The sequence below is a fragment of the Aulostomus chinensis genome, chromosome 22, assembly GCF_037954235.1.
Source record: "Aulostomus chinensis isolate RoL2024-O1b breed Wild chromosome 22, RoL_Achi_v1.0, whole genome shotgun sequence".
Lineage (NCBI taxonomy): Eukaryota > Metazoa > Chordata > Actinopteri > Syngnathiformes > Aulostomidae > Aulostomus > Aulostomus chinensis.
In genome coordinates this window covers 10,605,169-10,626,687 of record NC_141341.1, presented here as the reverse complement: position 1 = coordinate 10,626,687, position 21,519 = coordinate 10,605,169, and the positions used below count along the sequence as shown (strand labels likewise).

General features: G+C 43.8%; 1 protein-coding gene across 4 annotated transcripts in view; it reads right to left on the bottom strand.

Moving 5' to 3' along the window:
- Positions 1-2,593: 2,593 nt before the first annotated feature.
- LOC147240719 (RNA-binding motif, single-stranded-interacting protein 3) overlaps positions 2,594-21,519 on the bottom strand; it is a 287,130-nt gene continuing 268,204 nt past the window's right edge. For 2 of the 4 annotated variants that reach the window (XM_086194098.1, XM_086194099.1), the window contains 4 exons: positions 20,925-21,035; positions 12,894-12,983; positions 11,875-11,999; positions 2,594-9,726 (listed from right to left, as the gene is read on the bottom strand). In XM_086194098.1, coding sequence (XP_086050224.1) covers positions 9,723-9,726; positions 11,875-11,999; positions 12,894-12,983; positions 20,925-21,035 — 330 coding nt within the window. In that variant the 3' untranslated portion in view covers positions 2,594-9,722. Of the gene's footprint in view, positions 9,727-11,870; positions 12,000-12,893; positions 12,984-20,924; positions 21,036-21,519 lie in introns of those variants that run through there. The other 2 variants (XM_086194100.1, XM_086194101.1) reach the window with 1 other exon arrangement.

Sequence of the window (21,519 nt, the reverse complement as noted above, 5' to 3'; positions counted from 1 at the left end):
GGGGGGGCTAGTGGCTGTATGCAGGCAGTAGAGATCGTCCCTCTGCCTGCGTTCTCTGGGCCTGAGAAGCTCTGGTTGTTGTCATGCTCTCTTTCAGGTGACCTGCCATCATCCCCATGATTCCCTCCACCCGAGCGACGATGCACCCGACTCATCTTTAAACATTTTGGGAGACATTAGCATAGAGGCTACCGGCTAAAGAAAAACACAAAAAGCAAGATTAGAACAAACTATAGCCCACAACTTTACCAACATGAAGAAACAAGGGTGTAAATGCCCCCCCAAAACGCTATACAGAGGACGTTCCAGCCACTCAGCCTAATATTCATGCCCCTGGAATGATTTGCAACCCTGATGACGTTAGGAGTGGATAAACTCCTTGCTAAGATGAAACATTTGAATGAACACATATCTGGTGCACATGTAGTAAATCTCCTTTAACTATTTTAAATGGACACACTTCCCCTGCATAATACTACCATAGACCTTGATAATATAAAATGAATCATGCATTTCCCCACTAATTAAATAGCAACATTTAGCACCCCTCTGTAATGAGGTTTGCCGGCCTAATGTTGCATTCACATATTCTGAGATTAACCGAATAATGAAGTCCCCTTCAACACCCTCCCTCCCCCGCCTCTTCCTGGACATTATTTAGATTTTAGCTCAGCAGTGCAGATCTCTCCTTTTGGTTAATTATGTCTCTGTTAGTGCGGTATAAGCTAATAAGAGAGCGCCAGGTGTGTGTTTGGATGCTGACTATCACCGATTCTTGATTGAGTGTAGAAGTGCTTGGACTGCACCTGGAAGCTCGGGGGTCACGAGGGTCCCAGTTCCAATCAAAACAATTTTGCCGATTTAGATTGGAATAACATCAGTTGCTGGCTCCTTATACCCGCCCGACCCCTTGAGATGTGTCTACAAAAACCATTCGTCAAATAGATAACCTTCAGAAGCAGAATTATGGTTACAACTAATTACTGGTGCCTGTTTTGTTGCCACTTGGGTCATGTTTATTACATCAGGATGATTTAGAGAATGCTGTGTTAGCAATTATGACATCTTAATGAAGATGTGGGGTGAAATATGCTGATGAGCAAATTAGCATTCATTTTGTCTCTATAAGCACAAAACCTCCACTCCTATTTTAGACATTTATCACATGGTAAAACAAAATACCGAGGCTTTTCCAAATTCACAGCTTTGTATTCCTCCACATGCATGCCTGGGATTTACCTGTCTCTGTGTCATTCACAGTTGTCATGGTGAAGCTCTTGCCAGGATTTACCGTCAGCTCCATGATCAACACAAAATGTATCCAGGAGGCTCTCAAAGAGTGTGTTTATCCTACACAAATACACATCAATCAGACAATTTGTACTGGAAGTGGGACAGATGTAATTTAACGCATGTCCTGGCTTTTCCTTCCTAATCTGTGTTTCAATTCAGCAGATGGCAAACGCTTGATGGGAAGCCTGGTGGTGTGTTGAGTTTCCCTGATGGAGATGTCCTTGATCTGTATCCAGTGGTGGCAATGAGTGTGTGCATGTGAGTGTGTGTGTGTGTGTGTGTGTGTGTGTGTGTGTGTGTGTGTGTGGAGGTGGGGGGTGGAATTCTCACTCCGCTGTGAAATAAATACACACACCAGATAACATCTGTGTTGGTATGCTGCACCCTTGTGGTGCTTAGCTGCTACATCTCTATGAGTCCAGATAAGGAGACTTGCTCGGCTCCAAGGGAGTGAGATTGAATCTGTGGCATTTCACTCAATAAAGAACCCTGTACTGCATTTTCCCAGATTTAACAGCAATACACTGTATGGATCAGGACACTATGGTGCCACGGAGACGGTTCTCAGAGTGGTAAAATGTTCTAAAATAGCCGTAAATGTACCAGACAGAGTTATCTCTGTCAGATACTTCCGTAAATTAAAAAATCAGGAAGCTGTAACTCATCATGTGCATTTGAGAATGCATGTACACACACAGACACACTCAATCCAAGCAGTCGATTGTTCTCTATTAAGACATCCTCTGTCATGGGGGAGCAGCCTTGTTGCCTTGATCTTGCGGAGACATCTCAGTCAGTAGAGCCGTGCTATCGACAGTACAGGCGTCCCTAGGAGGTGACAAGGACAGCAATTGATTGGGCCTAAATGAGAGTGAAGAGGAAGATTGATTGTCATCGATCCACTTTTTCCTCCAGCAGGCTCCTCCATCTTTGATTATGACCACTTTACGCCCAATCAAGTGTGTGTGAGCTGTGATGGGGGGTGGGGTGGGCGGTGGGGGATCCCATCGAGAGGTATTAGCTCCATTTGCGAAAGCTGTAATTATGAGAGGACCCAAGGTCAATGCGCAGCAGGTGCCGTGATAATAGAAGGGCTTCCTCTTTCTTCTGCTGCAATTTAGTCATATAGATAATAGGCAAAGGAGAAGACGGTGCTTGTGTCTGCGTGCTGTGTGTTCCTTGGAGAACGCTGGCTGCATAATAAATGCTTCTGTAATAATGGCTGGAGGAAAACAGCTCGCTGTGATGACACACACAAACATTTGCTATGCAGATTGAAAGATAACAGCACTCTTTGGCACATTTTTCCACAATTTTTTTTATTGAAAGCTTCATCAGAGAGAGAGAGAGAGAGAGAGAGAGAGAGAGAGAGAGAGAGAGGGAGAGAGAGAGAGAGAGAAAAAACAACTCATAAAAACCAAGTCAAAATCCTCACATCCACAGATGTACAGACAGTTTCTCAAAGATAACACACACTGTGCAGCGTGTGCGAGTCATGACCATGTCCTCCTCGGTGCTGAAACGAAAGAAAAGTGAAAAACAAACAAAAAACAACCCCCCCCCCCTAAAAAATAAGAGAGAAAACAAACACAATTTAAAAAAAAATTAAAAACCGCTCTGCTGTCCTAATAAATATTTCTTCTTTATCTGGAAAATGCATCCCTTGCCTTGTGCGCTCTCTGCGCTGGCTATATATAAACTATTTAGTCTGCCATTTCCTGGTGGTTGTTGTGTTTCTCAGGGAGCTGTTTGAACTCATCGAGGGGTGTGTGCTAGTTGGATGCGCTCCTGGGGTTGTGTGGCCAATCAATAGCTCTCATCAAAGGTGGACCGAAGCATCAATTAAAAAGCACAGGGCCTCCGCTCATGTGGGGGGTAGCTTGAGCAATTTTCCCACTGCATTATGTGTGTGGAGTTTGTGTGTGTGTGTGTGTGTGTGTGTGTGTGTGTGTGTGTTGTGCTGGTCTGTGATGAGTTATTGAGCCACAGTTCTCCTTTACACTGAGAGACAGGCTGCAAGAGTAACTCTGAACTACTGTTTTACTAACACACCGGAATCAATATGGAATGGCTTCATCTCCGTTCACAAAAGGGTGAATCTACAAGAGCTCCGCCACAAGCCACTATGACATATAGTACATCTAATGATGTGTGTGCAAGCGTCACTTCATAAAAGGATGGCGGCAGCGATGGTGAGAGAAATGAGTGAGGGACGGATTGAGAAAAGGACGACAACAACGACAAAAAAGGCAGTCGTGTGAGCACCTTGCCTTGAAAAACCAGGATGTAGGTACAATCTGTCGATCTAAGAGCAGGTAGGTCCAGGGAGAAGGTCAGATCCGGGGTCAGGAGTGAGTGACGGGAAAAGACAGGGAATGTAACCATCACTCCCCAGGTAACAAACCTTTCATTTTACTTCCAAAAAGTGAGTGTCATTTACTGCAGCTGAGACTTTCTGTCAGATAAATCTCACAATAACCTTTGAAGTCGCACTAAATGAACAACATATGATTGCATCAACTTTTGTTGTTGTTGGTTTTTTTTTAATACATAAACCGGCACTGTAGTAGGAGATAAAAATACTCCTGAGAGACCTCAGCAGGAATGAAGGACAAACCGAGGACAGGTACTGCTCACGCTCGATTCACTCGTCATCGTCTGCCAGTTTCAAACAAATTGGGTTTTTTTTGTGTTGTTTTTCTTGTGTGAAACTTGTAAATTAATACGACTTGATGTCTACAAAGACTTAGCGTGCAAATTTGGCGAAATGAAGAAAACTTTAGAAGAAGGTCTACACAAGTCATGAAAGAACTGCAAATTTGACTATTTTGCAAAGAAAAAGGAATGATGTAATTGAGACGAAAGGATGGCGGGCAGAGTGCTGGAAGCAAACACAACTGAGGAACAAAAGAAAATGGACTGTAAAAGAGAGATAGTGTGTGATGGTGAGAGGAAGTACGTGTGTTTAATAAATGAGTGTCCTCCCAGAACCTCAGCTGATCTGCACTCGATCTGATGGGACGTAAACCAGTTGGCCCGGTTATTAAATGGGAGCTGCGCGCGTGAGCAGAGCGCCGATGATCTCGCCATGCGGACGAACATTCCGAAATGTGGTGTTTTATTTTATTTGTTTAAAGTCTCAGGGGGCCACCTCGCTCTCCCCAGTAAAACTAACCCTGAGTCTTTCTAGTAGAGCCGCTACACAAATCATCAGAGAAATCAGACAGATTTTTCCCCTCATGATTGAATTATGAATCCGTAATGAGAAACATTCTTATCGCATCTTCTGCTGCTCTACAAAGGCGCCACCCTAAACCGCCAAAACCCAACAGAGTCATTGCAGTAGGTGTGAGTGTGTCTGACACGGACAATCTCAGGTCATGTGAGAAAATAGCTTTCAACATGACCTCCCTCTACTAACGAGTACCTCTTTGTGGAGCTCCTGGTCTGAGTGTTGCTGCAACAGCCTACTTAAAATCACAGGCATGCCCTTTGTAAAGTTTGACGGAGGTATTGGTATTCTGAAAAGGTACATTTATGCCATTGTGCTACTCCGAAAAAAGCCATTTCTGTTTGTTGAGTCAGGCAATCTTTAAGGCCTGTGTGAAATATCGCTACTATCCAGCAGGTGCAAACACCTGCCTCTTTTTCTTCCTCCATTAGCGAGATGGAGACGATGTTCTTTGTTGTGCATTTTTCCATCATGGTGAGCTATTTGTAATCCTATTTCCCATAATGCCATCACCACTGAATCTCAGGCCATTTGTCAGAACGCCTGAACTCCTGCATTATTAAGCTTATAGATATCTGGGGAACACGGTTGTACAGTTTCTCCGTATTCATAGACTAGTTCAAACTGACCATTAAAACTTCTCACGTGCTCACACACACGCGCGCACGCACACACACACACACACGCTAGCTTAAACTTGGTACAGCTAAAATGTAGAGGCTCAGTTGTTTGACACCAAAAATGACTCATAATGTTGAGCTAATAAAACAACAATGACTACGTGCTGGGACGCTAAAACCAAACGTGTCGGGTATTAACTGACAAAACCCATGAGTTGAGATAAAAACGCATCACATCCTGCGCGAGGAAGTGATGAGTGACTGATTGGACGAGGGGAGAAAAAAAGCAGGTGTTGATTCTATTTGACAATAAACAGCTGAACCGTCATTGAGAGACAGTTCTGAGTGACTCATTTGGCTTTTGACCAGTGTTGGTGAGTGGAGGACGTGTGGTTAGCTTATGGATGAACACCGACTGAGGGAAATGTATGGCTTCACCGCAAGAACCCGTGTGCCTGTTTCTGCTGCGTCAGTTAAGAGTGACCGAATCATCAACAGCTCGTCACGGAGATCAGCGAAGGCACAAGCCCGACACAGCTTCCTCATTAGCACCATAGAAGCTCTGATAGTATTTCTTTAGCAAGCTCCTTTGTGTGCTTTGCTTTGTTTTTTTCAAACTATCACACAGATAACATGGAATCATTTGGAAGCTTTGTTAAAAGGCACTCAAATATACAATCTGATTGTTGCTTGCAAACATTGCCACGCATCATAGCATCGCTAAGCATGTAATGTGCACAACATTTTCGAAAATGCAGCACAGCAGCACGGGACTTAGATTTGAATGAGTCACAGGAAGTACCAGAGCTCAATTGCAATTGTCACCAAACAAAAAGCTCCCTCTCAGTCTGGAAGAAATGGGTATTTTGAGGGACACTGGAGTGGATCCTATTGCCCCGAAGGGAGACAAATTGGGCCCGTCGAGCCTCATTGCGAGAGTGACTGAAATTGGTTTGTGGTTCTGCTTCTGCACCATCCAATAAAGAGAAGAAAGCTCAGCGAGAGCATGAGAGAGGGGGAAGAGGGAGAGAATGACAGCGAGAGAAAATGAGAGCAAAGGAGCCATGCTCGGCCATGGCACATTAATGGTGCCATCCAGGCAGGCAAAAACAGGCTCTTTTTAGTGCTGCAGCAGCACTGTGGGTGGGGAACGTGGCCGACTGACATACACACACACACACACACACACACACACACACACGCGCACACTGTGCTGCTGTAATGACCATCGTCCTGCAGGCAATCTTGGGGCAGTCCTCAGTGATGGAGTCACTGGAAGCTCACGCAGCTCAGGGACACAGAGAGGCCGGATGACGCCAGACGGGTTGTTTGTGCAACAAATTGGGACAAGGAGGGGTGTAACTGACACTCAGCGGCAGGTCGAGGTGCGCTGACCTTCCCCGCCTGTATGAGCAGAGGGTTTCAAGCTTATTAACGCATTTCTCTCACATCCTGTTGATGTCTCATTTATGATAGAGAGGGCTCACAAAGTAAAGTTGTCGTGCCAAGGTGAGTAAAGAAGGCAGAAATACTTCAGTTCAGAGGTTTTTTTTAAATTAAAATATCCAGAACGATAAGTCCCGGTCAGACAAGCCTGCAGAGCATCAATCAGAAAGAACTGGAAGTGTAATGTGTTAATAACTCGGCTTTAGAGGTGCTGGTAGGCAAAATTCAATACTGATCCATCTGTTTGCACTCATTTCCAGTCCTGCGCCATGTTAAACTAGCATGAGAGTGACATCAATCTTCTCGCCAAACTCTTGGGGGAAAAGAGCTAACAAGCATATTTCCCAAAAAATGTACAGAAGCTGAGAACAGCCATGAATGTTATATATATATATATATATATATATATATATATATATATATATATATATTTTTTTTTAGGAAATATGAATAGTTGACAAGATACTGAGAAAAATACCTTTTTTATTTCCAGAAAACAGAACAAAGTTTGCATTCTTGAGGTAATAAGTAACATTACGTCAAGAGAACACTTATCAATGACATTATTATTTATTTATGAGGATTAGTAGAAGTATTAGGAAACGAAGCTTCATTTACTTGAGAAAAATGAGATAAACTGAACCGATCTCATGAGAAATTGCGTATATTTCTTGCATTGATCAACTCACGAACATGACGGTGTTAAAAAAGCAACAATGAGCGTGGCCCTCCTGAGCTTCCGTATATATGTCACTACTTCCTTCGAATTAATATGAGACAGCTGCCACACATTTTAGTCCACGTGCTGTAAAGTTCATGCAATCACTGATCAAAGTTTAAATGCCAGGTTTTGTTTCTCTATTAGTGGCAACTTACCTGTCAGACAGCTTGCAGTGAACAACACTCACTTGGTATTCTGAGCAATTTAGTCAAAAGGTGACAAGAACAGAGTCCAACTAAGGAGAGTTTTAGCAGTGAAGTTCAGAAAGTTTGTTGTGTTGAGTTAGAAAGCAAATATGGAGGATGGAAGCAGTGTTATCGATGATCACATGATGGGAGTTACATTCCCCAGTCTGTTATCTTAAATTTTCCCTGCAGGATCTGAGTGTGAGAGAGAGAGAGAGAGAGAGAGTGAGAGAGAGAAAGAGAGAGAGAGAAAGAGAGAGAGTGAGAGAGAGAAAGAGAGAGAGAGAAAGAGAGAGAGTGAGAGAGAGAGAGAGAGAGGTGGAATGCATCCATGCATCTGGAAAGTGATGACACATTTGAAGAAATGAACAGATAATAACAGGACCTCAGGTAGAACTGCCACTGGTTGCATCACACATTTTAAATACTGCTCGATGTGTATGAGTGTGAGAGAGAGAGAGAGTGTGTGTGTGTGTGTGTGTGTGTGTGTGTGTGTGTGTGTGTGTGTGCGCGTGTGTGTGTTCGTGTGCGCATGTGTGAAAACTCGGTCAACCGTGGTAAATGAGCTTTAAAAAAAAATACGGTGAACAGAAGATGTTAAGAAGGATAGTAAGGACTGGTCCGGCCATCAAGGTCAAAAAACAACAAGAAAAAAACAAAACAAAAACAAAAAAAAACAAAAAAACAACAACGACAACAGCAACAACAACAACAACAATATCAACATTAACATCAACAACAACAACATCAACATCAACAACAAGAAAATCAAACTGAAAAATGGAAAGGAAAACAAAAACAAAACCAAACAACCTCTGGTTCAGAGTGTCTCTTCATCTTTGGTATAAAAATGGCCATCCTTGGGCTGCATTTGATCCACAACTAGGAAAGACTACAGAAATTGTCAACAATTTCTTCTATTGCTTTTGCACTGATTGATTTAAACCGTAAGCTCCTACTGTATCTACTGTTTTTGTTTCACTGCCAGATTTTTCTCAGTTTTTTGTTGGTTTTATGCTTTTTTCTCCATTTTTTTCAACTTTTTGCAGTGTGACAAGCAAAGCGGGCTAAAAACATCTTAAAGCTCATAAAAAAGGTAAAATGTGGCAGATAAAAAGCACTAATGTCATTGACAGCAACTTTGCCTTGTAAAATAATAATTATGATAATAAAAAACAAGTTCAGCATTTGCAACAGACTGCATCCAGAATGCAGCATGTTTTCTTATGTTTTTCTTTTTTTCCTCATTGTGAAAAGTCTCTTCAAAGCTTCCCCCACAGGCTCCCACCCCGCCCCCCCCGCCCCGCCCCAACAGACATTTTTCGTTTTCTTCTGACATTTAGTTACCTCTGACATAATATTTATCAAAGTTTTCTTCTAATGAAGAAAAGAAAAAAAGCTCTTCTCTATTAAATCTGTACAGCTTATGTGATAGATTCTTTTTTTTCCTCTTTAGAACGACTCATCCAGTGTCTTGTACCCTCCGACGTGGTCCAAGAAACGGATCATGTTTGCTTTTTTTTTTCCTTTTTTTTTTTCCTTTTTTTTTTTTTAATTGTCCCAACCAGACGTCAGACTTTAAACTCTGTAAAAAGTTTCTGGCGCCCTTCAAATTAAGGCCATGAAGATTCAAGAAAGAAAAAAAAAAACAAAAAACCAAAAAATAAAAACAAAACCAAAAAAAAAAACAAAAAAACACGTTTTCAAATATATCTAGAAAACTAAAATTTAACACTAGAACATAAAAAATATTGAAAAGAAAACGTAGCTTAATATCTGAGGAAGACAATCTCTGTGTGTATCTCAAACTTCCCCTTTTCTAATTACAAAATAAACTTCATCACCTACCTTCGCATTCAATCTTTTTTTTTTTAAATTATTTTGTATTTTCTTTGTATTTTTTTTTTTTAATTGGTTGAGAATTTTCTTTGAGAAACTTTCCTAGCTTCAGCCCAGCCCTTTAGGCAGGTTCCCAGACTAAACAATTTCACTTCTTTGCACTGTGCCCTGCAATTTCCCCATCCCCTTCCTCAGCACTCTTTGCTTCCTCCCTGCTTTTTTTTTTTCTCATTGGCCAGGTAGGAAATGAAAAAAGAGTCTTTTTTTTTTTGGTGCCTGGGCAATCTGGAAGCAATCTCTTTCTTTTCTCTTTCCCTCACATTCACAGTGCAGCCACCTTCTGTCTCAAGGCAACGCTGTCACAGGAACATTCTCTCAGGCCGTCGCTATCTGATGAAAGAGAGTGAGAGAGAGAAAGAGAGAGAGAGAGAGAGATGTAATCAAAGCACAATATTACAAATACAAAAAGCAATAGAGCTGACAGCCCTGCAGTCAGAAGTCTGAAGCCTGCTCAGCAGTGCTGATCAGGTCAGAAAAGCTGCCAAAATGATGATGAGCGAATGACAATAACCGCCAGAAATAATTTGGCTCTTTTTTTTTATCATGACCGTTCATCCCTTTGTACTCTTATTTTGATATTTGTGTTCTTTGTGAAGCCACTCAACAAGGATATTTGCCAGCCTTTCTCATAAATTAGATGTAGTACATTTTCACTTCAGTTCACCATGAATTTCACCAGCGGGGCATTTCCACACCGGTTATTTTTACCTTCAAAGGGAAAACCCTGTTTGTGACGTACTGCACTGAAGTGATTAGGCTCAGGTGGCGGGGGTGTCTGCACACAGACCAGCTAAACTCAAAGGCAAGTGCAGATGAGGGTCCACAAGGTCCTCACCTCCCACCTCCAAAGGATTTTCTCTTGCATCCCCAGGGAGGTCATGGGGTCATGGGATCTGAGTGGGCTGTGTACAAAGCCTCCATTGTGGAGGTGGCTGCTAGGAGCTACAACCAGGAGGATCGCTTGATTATCCAGGGGGTCTCATGAAGCAGGTGCAGGAAGGTTAGAGGTGTGGTGCCTCAGTGGCTGCAGAAAAACCTGGGTACCAAAGTTGTTTGGAGGGTGGGGTGGGCAGGCATGGAAATAGACTGAAAGAAGGTCTGTCAAAGTCTCAGACAATTTAGACCAAGGGAGCTTTGCTTGGGCCCAGGTGGTCTCCACAAGCCCTGTCCCTCAGGACATGGAGGAACTCCCAAACCTGACCGACTGGGTTGCAACCTCAGGGCAGGCGTCATGCACAACCCTCCTACATTTGTTTTGTGAACGAGAAGGAGGCTTAGGCCCATATCCATCTAGATTAGATGCCTTGTTGTGTGGGAGCTGGGGATGTGGGGCCACTGATGTGAGCCATTCATTGCTTATATAACTGAAGGAAGCGCCGTGTCCTCATATTAACCGCGTGAAGTGGAGCTGGGGCTTTTCAGATGTCATGGTTCCCTGATGGAACATTGCTTTGTGCAGCTGAAGGAGTTTAAACCATCTCAGGGTCTTGTTCACTAGTGAGAGTGAAGAGCGTGAGGTCAACGAGTGGCCGAGTGTAACAGGAACATTTCACCAGACCACAGCTGAAGTGGTTTTGTTCAGCGGGCCCTTCGGCAGCTTTCTGTAGGTGTTACGAGCAACTGGTGGGAGACAATGAGCATTTAAATAAAAGGAGGCGACGTCTGGTGTCAAGCGGCCTCTAAATGCTGGACATCTGCAGCATTTAGAGGCTCTCTGTTTCCGATGACCCCAGCTGACCAGAGCTTCACTGGTGCTGTGCTAGAATCTCTGGGTTCAGGGACACCTATGAGAATAAGACAGGTGCAACATCTCCCATCCTAAAATAAGAAAAATCATCTGTTTAGCATCGGTGCACATGGACTTTAAACTGTAGAATATTATATTATTATATTATATATACATATTCAGAGATTCTGGGTTTTTAAGCTTCTGCACCAGTGACAACAGAAGGCTGGAAGCATCACGTTTTCAAGTTGTTCAGATATTTCAGGAACGCCTTGAGGGAAATTCTTCAAATTTTGCACAAACACCCACTGGAACTGGAGGATGAAGTGAAAAGATTTCATTGGACAAAGGTCAAGGTCAATGTGACAGGGATTCATCACGCTGGCGCAGAACTGCAATACGGGATTTCTTGTTTAATTATGGAGAAGGAGAAGAGGTAGTTTCTATCCAATCACTATTTCCTCCTGTCTGGAGGGGAGCTTTCATTGAGAAATGAATGGTGAAGTACCCTCACAGGAATGTCTGTCATTGGCCGATATACTTTAATTTCATCACATTTTTAAAATCAGATTTCAAAAACAACACAAATAGGACAGTAAAGCAGTTGTGTTTATTGATTTGGAACATTTGTAGAAAGCAAAACCATTTATTACATCTCCTAATGTGTGATATAACCTACCTCCAGCGCTTGTATGAGGTATTTATTTCGAATGCTGTTGATAATGACAGCCCCGCATCACTCTTTGACTTACTTGGACTGGTACGAGAAAGCAGGAACATGGTCGGCACTGCTGTCGACCTGGATCTGTTGCTGCTGGCCAGCCACCTCCTGTGATGAGGGTGCCACTGTCTGGGGGGAGGCGTCTGTCACCACTCCCTGACAACACACACCAAGAAAAACACTCAGCACGGAAACTTTATCAACATCTCCTCAGTACTGTTGTTACCATTACATGAGTGTAGACGTTTGAGGGATTCTTCTTTTGTTGCCCGCCCTGACTTTTGTTTCCTTTGCGATGCACACCCGGCTGCTGATGTATTGAGAGGACACTGGTGAGTATGAAACGGTTAAGAGGCGCCCTGGGCGACTCTACATTTACATCTCTCTCCCATGTCGCCCTCCTGGAAGCCGGCGACTTACTGAGAAGAGGGGAGAAACTAATGCGGCTGTCAGGGGAAACTGTCATTGTCTGTGGCTGGTGGGCTAACCAGACCTCTGTGGCTGACAGATGTGTGTGTTCCAGCTACCTACAGTACCAGCTTGAACTGGCTGTGGGCAGAGCGAGAGAGAGAGAGAGGGGGAGAGAGCACTGCTGGCACTGTGTCTCACTTCAGCTCCTGTCATCTGATACACGACTGATAGTCCATCAAAATACACACGTACTGTCAGTCTCCAGACAGCCAGCCCGCTCTCCTCTCTGGTCTACCTACCAACCAACCAGCTTTCCACCTTCAAGATTTCTCAGCTTGGACTATACGACCTGCCAAGGGCTCAGACAGCTGCTGAAGAAGTGATAAAGTCTGCATTGCAATTCAAATGTATTTCCCAAATACTATAAAACTTCTGAGCCATCCTTGCTTTGCTTGCAGTTTTCATTGACAGTGCAAGGCCATTTGTTTGGAGCATAAAAGCAATTTATAGTGCTTTTCAAAGGTGATATATCTATTTAATGAATGTTTAGTTCTGCTGAGCACATTTAAAAATAGGTTAGCAGCTGCTTGTGGGTGAACATCAACTGATTTTGTTTTACAGTGTGTTGGTGGGTCTTACTTCGACAGGGACGGCTGTTGGAGGCACAGGAGTGTACTGGGGAATGTAGGTCCCTTGCATAGGCGCCGCAGCGGCAGCAGCAGTCATGTACTGAAACATCAATAAGAGTCACACACACATCAAAAACCACGAGACACACACACACACACACACACACACACGCACACACATCTGCAGCACACACATATAATAAGATCACTGACCAAGAGGACAAAGTTACCCTTTCGCTCTGTGCATAAACTGAGTGGGAACAGGGGGTGCTGTGCCTCCAGCATCCTTTGGAGGGCGCTAAATGAATATTAGTGCACACTCCACAGAGCAGGGCAAAGCAGAAGAGAGTATGTGAGGTAAACAGCGGAGAAGGAGGAGGAGGAGGAGGAGAAGAGGAAGAAGAAGAAGTGTCCTGCTGTTCCATCAGGACTTCACAGGCAGGCAAATGCATCAGGCTACAACTGAGAAGAAGATAAAAAAAACTAAAAAAAGAGGCTAAAGGGAATGAAGGAGAGTGAGAGAGAGGAGGCAGGAGGTCCTTGCCTGTGGCCTATTTTCCTTTAGTCATGCCTGCCCTGGCTTTTAACTGGGTGTTAGCTCGCTCCATGATGGCCATTTTACAGATGTGACACAGGTTTGGTTACATGACAGCCACAGGGCTTTCACATGAAATATGAATGAGGACACCACTCTTTGTGTCAGGTTTTTTCTGTCACTCGCTTTGCATACAAGTATGTGTGCGTGTGTGTATGTTGTGGCAAGCACACTGATTTGCCTGTGTGTGTGTTTGAGTCTTTGTAATTAGCACATGCCTGTGCATAAAGGAAAACTTATCAGTAGTGTCTGTCTAACTGTGCATGTATGTGGTTTCCTGCTGTGTATGGTGCTTGTACATGTAAGCCTGAATGAATGTCTGTGAGTGTGACAGGGAGGGAGAGAGAGAGAGAGAGACAAAGACAAAGAGGCTTGGAATGATAATGCTGCAGTACAGCGCCAGCGGATGTGATCCCAGATAAAAGCCGCCAGGCTGCCTCTCCTCGTCTTCCTGCTGCTTTTCCGGACCAAGCAAAAAAAGGAAGTACAATTCCTTTCTTGCTGTCATATTTTTTCCTTCACCTCTCAGTCCCCCTGCCAGTACTAAGAAGTGTGGCGAAACTACGCTGTCGGAGGCAGTAATGGAGGGGCTGTGCCGGGCTGCAGAACCTTTCTTGGCTGTGGGCCCGGCAGTGCCGGTGAAGTGTCATTACCGGCAGCGTTGCTAATGGATCGGGTACGGCTCCACCGCTCACTGCTAATGAGAGCAGCTAAAGGCCATGGACATGGGTGATTAACTCCCCCACCATAGCTACACATGGCCAGGAGGATGCCCTGCGATGGATGTTAGTATGTGTTTGTATGTGAATGTCACTGTGTGGGTCTGCGAGTGAGAATTTAAGGTTAACACACCTTCAGGCCTGTCACACTCTGAGCAGGGTGAGTTGGCATATCCTGACTTCCTGACACATTACCACATTACCTCTCTGTGTGTCATCCCTCCTTCCAGCTCACCTTGCTGTCACCCCCCACCCCTCCATCCTGCTATGGTCTAAAAGGGCCTATGAGATTGTTGAAGTGACCTTCTCCCTGGTGAATCACAACCATGCATACCAATCTTCCTAGGACTTCTTGTCTTCACCTCTCCTGCCCGTTTACTTATTCAGCCAACTCACCTGTGAGGGCTGCATGAAAGCAAATGAAGGGAAGCAGGAGATAATTAGCAATATCAAAATCTCCCTGTCAAAGGGAGACTGTCCATTTGAAATGTTATATTTGGCTGCAGGACTGCAAACGGAATTTGAATTAGCATTAAAAGGCAACTGTAATAAGCCCCCCCCACTGTACCATAACCATTAGTTAACCTATTTAATGTGGCAGGTTGAGCGGGGCATATTTGTGCAGTTGCTGCTGTGGCTCAGTGCTTGTCAAAGCCTGGTTACAGTAAAATAGGTTGCTATGGTGATAAAGATGATTTTGTCCAATCTCAACACTTCCCTGTCCATAGTCAGGGGACAAGTTTGGGTGATATAAAGCATCCCTAATTGGCAATAAATGGTGTTTCACGCGTGGAGACACACACAAACGGTCACACACACATATGTGTATGCACACACAATTACACACACCTGAGCCTGAAGCAGATGGTGTGCGTGTGTGTGTGTGTGTGTGTGTATGTTTGATGAACGTGAGGCCTGAATAGCTCTTTAACGAGGCTGCTGAATAGACTCTTCTCTCCTGTCACTTTGTATGATATGAACCTATAAATACAGAATAAAATCAAACCGCATAAACATCTTGTTTTGCCATCACTGTGGTTTGGGCAACATTTTTATCAGCTGGTGCAGTTTAGATATCGGAGTTCCGTTTTCATGTTAACAAGAACACAATCTCCCTAGATTGTAGTTGTGGCTCTGTTGGAGTGAAGCGGAACCCGTTAGCATGTTGAAATAAATCATCCAGCCCTCTGTCAGTCTCCACATTTATCCCATCTGCGATGACATGCTGTTCCATCGCAATGTCTGCAAGGTGGAGGATAACAGTTGGTCAAGGCAAGAGAATCCAGCTACTCAGTGTAGGTTATTAATGGCCGAGCAGTGTGGGGATGGGCTCTGATGACTATTGATCTTGGCTGTGGGGCTGCAACATGATGGGAACTATTGGAGCTGCACACCAGTAGTTGTGAATTACAGTGCTGCTGCACCACATCACCAGGAAAAAGCCTCCATATCTTGGCCCCTAGGCTTTGTTAACACTCTGCTTGAGGGGATTTATACTGGCAAAATCAGTGTCATCTTTTAAATCGCTTCTTTAAATTCATTTGTGCCATTTTAAGCCTCATGACTCTAAAAAATTTTAAATATGCTGTTTAGGAATCAGCGTAAATTTCCCTTTGTCCTTCCGTGTTTTGTTGATATCTGCCGCACGTCAGCGTGATGCTCTTGGGGTTAGGGTTTTATCCTTCATGTATTGTAAATTTGGGGTGATTTTAAATAAGTTTCACAGTATTTGTCATGAGGCTAATTGGACTGTAAGTGGTAAATTGCCTGTATTTATATTGTGCCTTTCTAGCTTAATGGGACTCAAAGTGCTTCACAACGTTGCCCGAGACACACACTCACATGCTGATGGAGGAGGAGCAGCACGCCAATCAACTGGGGGATCACTATCTTGCTCAGGAGTGTGTCGTGAGGTTCTTCAGGGGAAGCGAGGATTGAACCCTTTCGGTTACTCGATGGCCACCCCCGCCTCAGAGCCATGTTGCCTAATTTTGCAAATTTCTTGTAAAGCCTTTATCTCACACTCAGGAGAAACTGAGCAAAGTTTGGATGTTTTTGTCTGCGAAATGTACCTTTTAACCTGCGGCGCCTGCAGCGAACCTACTGTGTACCACCGTGTAAGTCACAGTCAAAGGATTTATGATGATTGATGTGTTCAGCATGCGAGAGTCTAGCTTAAGACTTCAAGGCTGAAAGTCGACTATTTCAATCAATAATAGTCTCAATGCTGGCATCCTGGTATATGCCAGAACTTTTGTTTTGTTTTGTTTCTTGGACTATTTTAATCTTAACATTAACGCTTTTTTGTAGGTTTAAACAACAGCGGGTGGATGATGTCCATCTTGCCCTATTAGGGATGAGTTTTATGTGAAACCCAGTTCTTAGAACCCCTGGGGTGGTTTTAAGTTAAAATTCAAAGGGTAAATCCCTGTGGGTGGGTTCTTGTTAGCACCTTTAAACAGTTGAAAGGTTGTGAGTAGCACTCCCCCAGAGAGGGTTCCACATGCCACCATTAAACCACAGAAAGTCAGGTGATGGAAAACCCAAACGCAGAGAATGACAAGGAAGCAGAATGCGTAGAACTAAAAGTTTTCCATAATTAAGTGAAACTGAACGGATCACCGATGAAAACAAGGCGGGGTGAACAAGTTGCTGCCGAGGGACGACCGAACTGGAGGGTGGGAAGGAGCTGATAGGATGAGGGAGACTGTGAACAGGGCTGTGGATCACGAGGACGGATTCACAGCGCAGACGCTTTGGCGTTCGCTGAAGAAGGCAGGAAACCGACAAAAGCAGGATGTACAGAGCATACAAAGACACAACAGTGTAGGGATTTCAAAATAAAACAAGAACTCACTCGACTCTAAATAAAAGCAAACAACAAACCAGGAAACAGCTGAAACAAAAAAAGAGTACCGAAAGTATAAATTTAAGGAGAACATAATAATCAATCTAAAACTCCACAGCTAAAGATTCACATGGTTCAGGCATGTGACATAGAGGGGTTCTCACAAGGAAACTCATTCTGGGTGGAACCTTTCAAAGTTGAAAGTTTGATCTCGGAGATCATCTAAGGTTTATCTTTTTTTTTTCTTTTTTTTCTGGAGGCTCCTGCCTTCTGCCGCTCATGACAAGATTGATCAGAGTAATGACATTATATAAAACAGTAAAGTTGAGAGTCGTAAAAGCAACACAGAGGGGAAGTGCAGATAATTCATCAGAAGGATGTCTTTAATAAGGACTGGTCATATAAGTAAAGTTAAGAAACCCAACTTTGCTCTCGACACTTCAGGTCAACTCTGGTTTTTATTAGTGAGATGAATAAAATCAGACGGCACCCACGAGCCTGGTGCCTACTGTACGCTGAAGCACTTCGGAGTATGTAACTCACAATACATAACTGTGTCTGTAAATTCACAAAACAAACTTTACATTTAGAAGACATATTTCAAATTCAGGACATTAAATTTAATACAAGTGGGGGAAAACTCGCCATCAAAACACATAAAATTAAAAGATGCTATAAAACCTTATTGCTTCCTCAACAATTTCTTTCAAGGTCCTGCAAGGACCTCTGTTCAGCAGTGCTGGGACTCACCCAAGTGTCAGCATGTGCTATTGGTTGATGGTGAAGCTACAGGAGCATGCTCAGTGAACTTTCCCAGGGTAAGTAAAGGTTACACTGTACAGAATCACATACAGTACTCACACTTCTCACCACAAACAGCCACCATGATGGAGGAAAGTGCTACACACGTATCAGGGACTGGGACACGGGAGCTGTCAATTACCGCTGTCACCATGACAACAGAGACCCTGGTTCTCCATGACAGGAATAGGACGGTGAACACAGTGGGAAGGTCACCTCTTGTCATGTCAAACACCGTGTCAGTCAAATGTAGACACTGACACGTGTGCAGACACAAATAATAAGAGAGAACATATACGTCCACATAACAAAGCGTGACAGATGCACTCCAGTTGAGTGGTGAGAGTTTGAGGATGGTAAATAAATCAGTAACAGAGCAGAATGCACCAGTAAAATAAATCAGCCAGGAGCATTGATGGCATGTTTATGCCATCCGTGTTGCCATCCATAATCAGTGGGCCTGAGGTTCTTTAGTATTCTGTAATCAAGTTGTTTAGGAAAGAGAGACATCGAACTGAGCTGGGTGAGCGGAGGTGTTCTTTTTAAAATACAGAACACTTCCTACTTCTGTTTTAGCCGTCTAATTCCACAGCTTCCTCACTGCTAGGTGAAGTCTTCCTTGCCACTCCTCTCTGACAGGCCTATCCCTGCCTATCCACACGCTCTACGCAGAATAACACCGTTTTCTCGGAAAGCCATGGTCACCACACCAGTGTCACTGCCTGGGTGGACCGGGAACATTTGGTTCTTTTCTTGGAGTGGAGAAGGAAGCCACAGCCGCACACAAACAGCCACAGAAAGTTCCAGAGTATTCTGAGGTGTGGCTCCTCCTTCGGGAGCCAGAGGCATTCATGGTTAGGTTGTTGACTTTGGAGAAGCTGCTCATGGCAGGTGCTCTGGCGTGGATACTGGAGGAATGTATGGTGTCAAGTCAAGTTTACTACCAGGCAGCAACCTCCGCGGCTGAAAAGGACGCCAAAGCGGACGTACCAAAAACTGCTGTACCACTGCTGCCCAGCCGTCTCCCAAAGTGAGAGAATGGCCATTGACCCCTTGTTAAAATGTCCAATTTGCAGCAAAAACAAACAGTTTTATAGCTTTGTATAAAATGTACGTATGGGGTGATTTTTTTATATACCTCACCCTCTTTAAATTCTATTAAGGCGTAAAGTTATGCATGGCTGGGCTCAGTCGGATCCATCCCTCAGTCCTCTACAGCTCCACCTGCTACACAGAGCCAAGCTGGCGAGATCTAAATCACAGGAGCCCGCTAACCAACAGAGGGGTTCCTTTCCTCACACACTCCATGTTTACGACGTGAATGGTCACAGATTCTGGCTACTAACCTTACTTTTAACCGGCTTTCGCTATCGGTTAGTATGAAAGGGTTTTCACATCTGGCTTCAGAATCGGCCTTACAGGAAACATGTCTCAGCTCCCAGAGATGATCAAGTGTGGCATGCCGTGTGTGCAGCTCAGCTGTAGAGAAGTTAGACTACACAGCACATCGCCTCAGGAAAGCTAAGCAGGCAGAAAGGGGAGAAGCAAAGAGAGTAAACTCCAAATAAGAAAGGAGACAGGGTGCCGTAACCCACTTTCTCCTATAATACAACCCCTCAAACATCAAAAGCCATCGTCATAGATTAGCCTGCCTCTAATCCTGGCTGTTAGCACAGCTGGGGCAGATTAGGGAGGGGTCATTCTTGACAGAGCTAACATGGCATCACAGTCGCTGACAGCTCACCTGGAAACATATGGATAACTGTACGATGCAGCACTGTTTCAATCATAGGCACAAACGCAGGGTGATCAAACGGTGTGCCGGAGCAAAGCTGCTTGCTTGCCTGCCCCCAGGCTGCAGGGTTAGGGCAGGAAGTCAGGCTTCAGAGCTGTGTGACACCTTTAAGATGACTTGATCCTGGTTTAGGGGCAGTGACTGTAAGCACGTGTGTGTGTGTTTGTGTGCGTGTGCATTTGTGTGTGTGCGTGTGTGTGTGCGTGTGTGTGCGTGTGTGTGCGTGCCTGTATAGAAGAAAACTGATGGAGTGATAGATTTCACGTGTGATTTAGCAAGTGAGAGACAGAATGTGTGAGAAAGAAACAGAAATTACAGGGTGACAGAGAGGAAGGAGGGAACAGAATGGCCCATCGCACTCTTAAGCTTCACAGGAAATCTGTTTGAGGAGAAAATACGCTCTTTTCAAAGTCTGGTGGTGAATGCATGCAGTGTACAAGAAATGATATGGCAGCTCCACGGTAGAACACATGTGGCGACAGCCAGACGGTTCGGCTTTCCTGAAATTAAATGTAAAATCCATGTCTTACCCAGTGTGTACTTTGTTGATCAAGTCAAAGAACACAGTTTCCCCAAAATAAGAGGTCTGTAATTCATCCTCCTGCTGTATCAATGATCACTTCAATACAGGGAAATGGAAAACTATGAACATGTATTAGACAAGCAGTATGAGACCCTGGGTACAAAGGAAGGATAAATTAGTGTGGAATTAGCTTCAATTTCTGAAATAAATTCAGATCACATGCAAGAACAAGAAACAACACAGTAATTTATCTCGTACATCCATACATATACATATATACTGTATATATATATATATATATATATATATATATGAATGTATATATATGTATGTGTGTGTGTGTGTGTGTGAAGTTTTAGTTTAATGGCAGTTATAAAGTTATTTTTGCAGTAAACTGCTTGCAAAAAAACAAAAATCCTCTAAATGAACAAATCACAAATCAACGTTCGCTAAAGTGCTGTTACAAAATGAACGTCAGCAGAAAATGTTCCAACATTCAAGGAACAGCTGAAAGATGGATGAGACAATAGACTGGCTGTAAGAATGCCAGCGATGATTATATTCTGTTTCCCTTCACAAAGCATGCCGATGATTAGCAGGTGAGCAGTGTCTCCACCTACCACACAGAGCAGTTCCTGCTGCTCATAGAGCCCTCGGCTGTGAGCACATGGTGGGAACAGACACCACCCTCCATGGGTGGATCAGCGCCGGGATCAAGTCTGAAATTCTTTTATCAGGGTAGCTAAAGTAAAGTACTCACACTTCCTGTAGTGCCCAGGGACAGATGGTTCATCTGCTGGGTAAGAGGGCCCATCATGCTGGCAGGCTGCATGGACATAGTGTGGTCCATGGCTGGCGTGATCACTGCACCCTGGTGGAGGAGGCGACAGGAGAGATTCCACATTTATTCTGATCCAGAACTTCCCCGTGACCAGCCCTCCCACTGACTACATTCACATGGACAATCTAACTACCAACCTTTTTCTAAAAAAAAAAAAAATCAAAGTATTTGTGAGTTGAGGCCATGTGTTATCAAGAATATTCTACTTAAATTTCCATGTATTTCCAACACGGTGATGAGCAAAGTCCTACTGAAGACTGAAGATGCTCATCCACTTCCCATGGAATTGAACCTGAAACAGCTTCTGTCATGCATCTGCAGTGTATTTTGAGGGATTTCTTGCTAAAAATGCAAAACACCATACTTGGAGCCACTTAGACTGGAATACTTCACGTCTTCAACTGATTATTGCCTACCCTGACTTTAAGGTTGGTTGAAAATGCTATTTTGTACTCGAAAAAATGTAAGACAAGAAATCAAACTTGTTGAACATTGACTGGGGAGGAAATTGAGG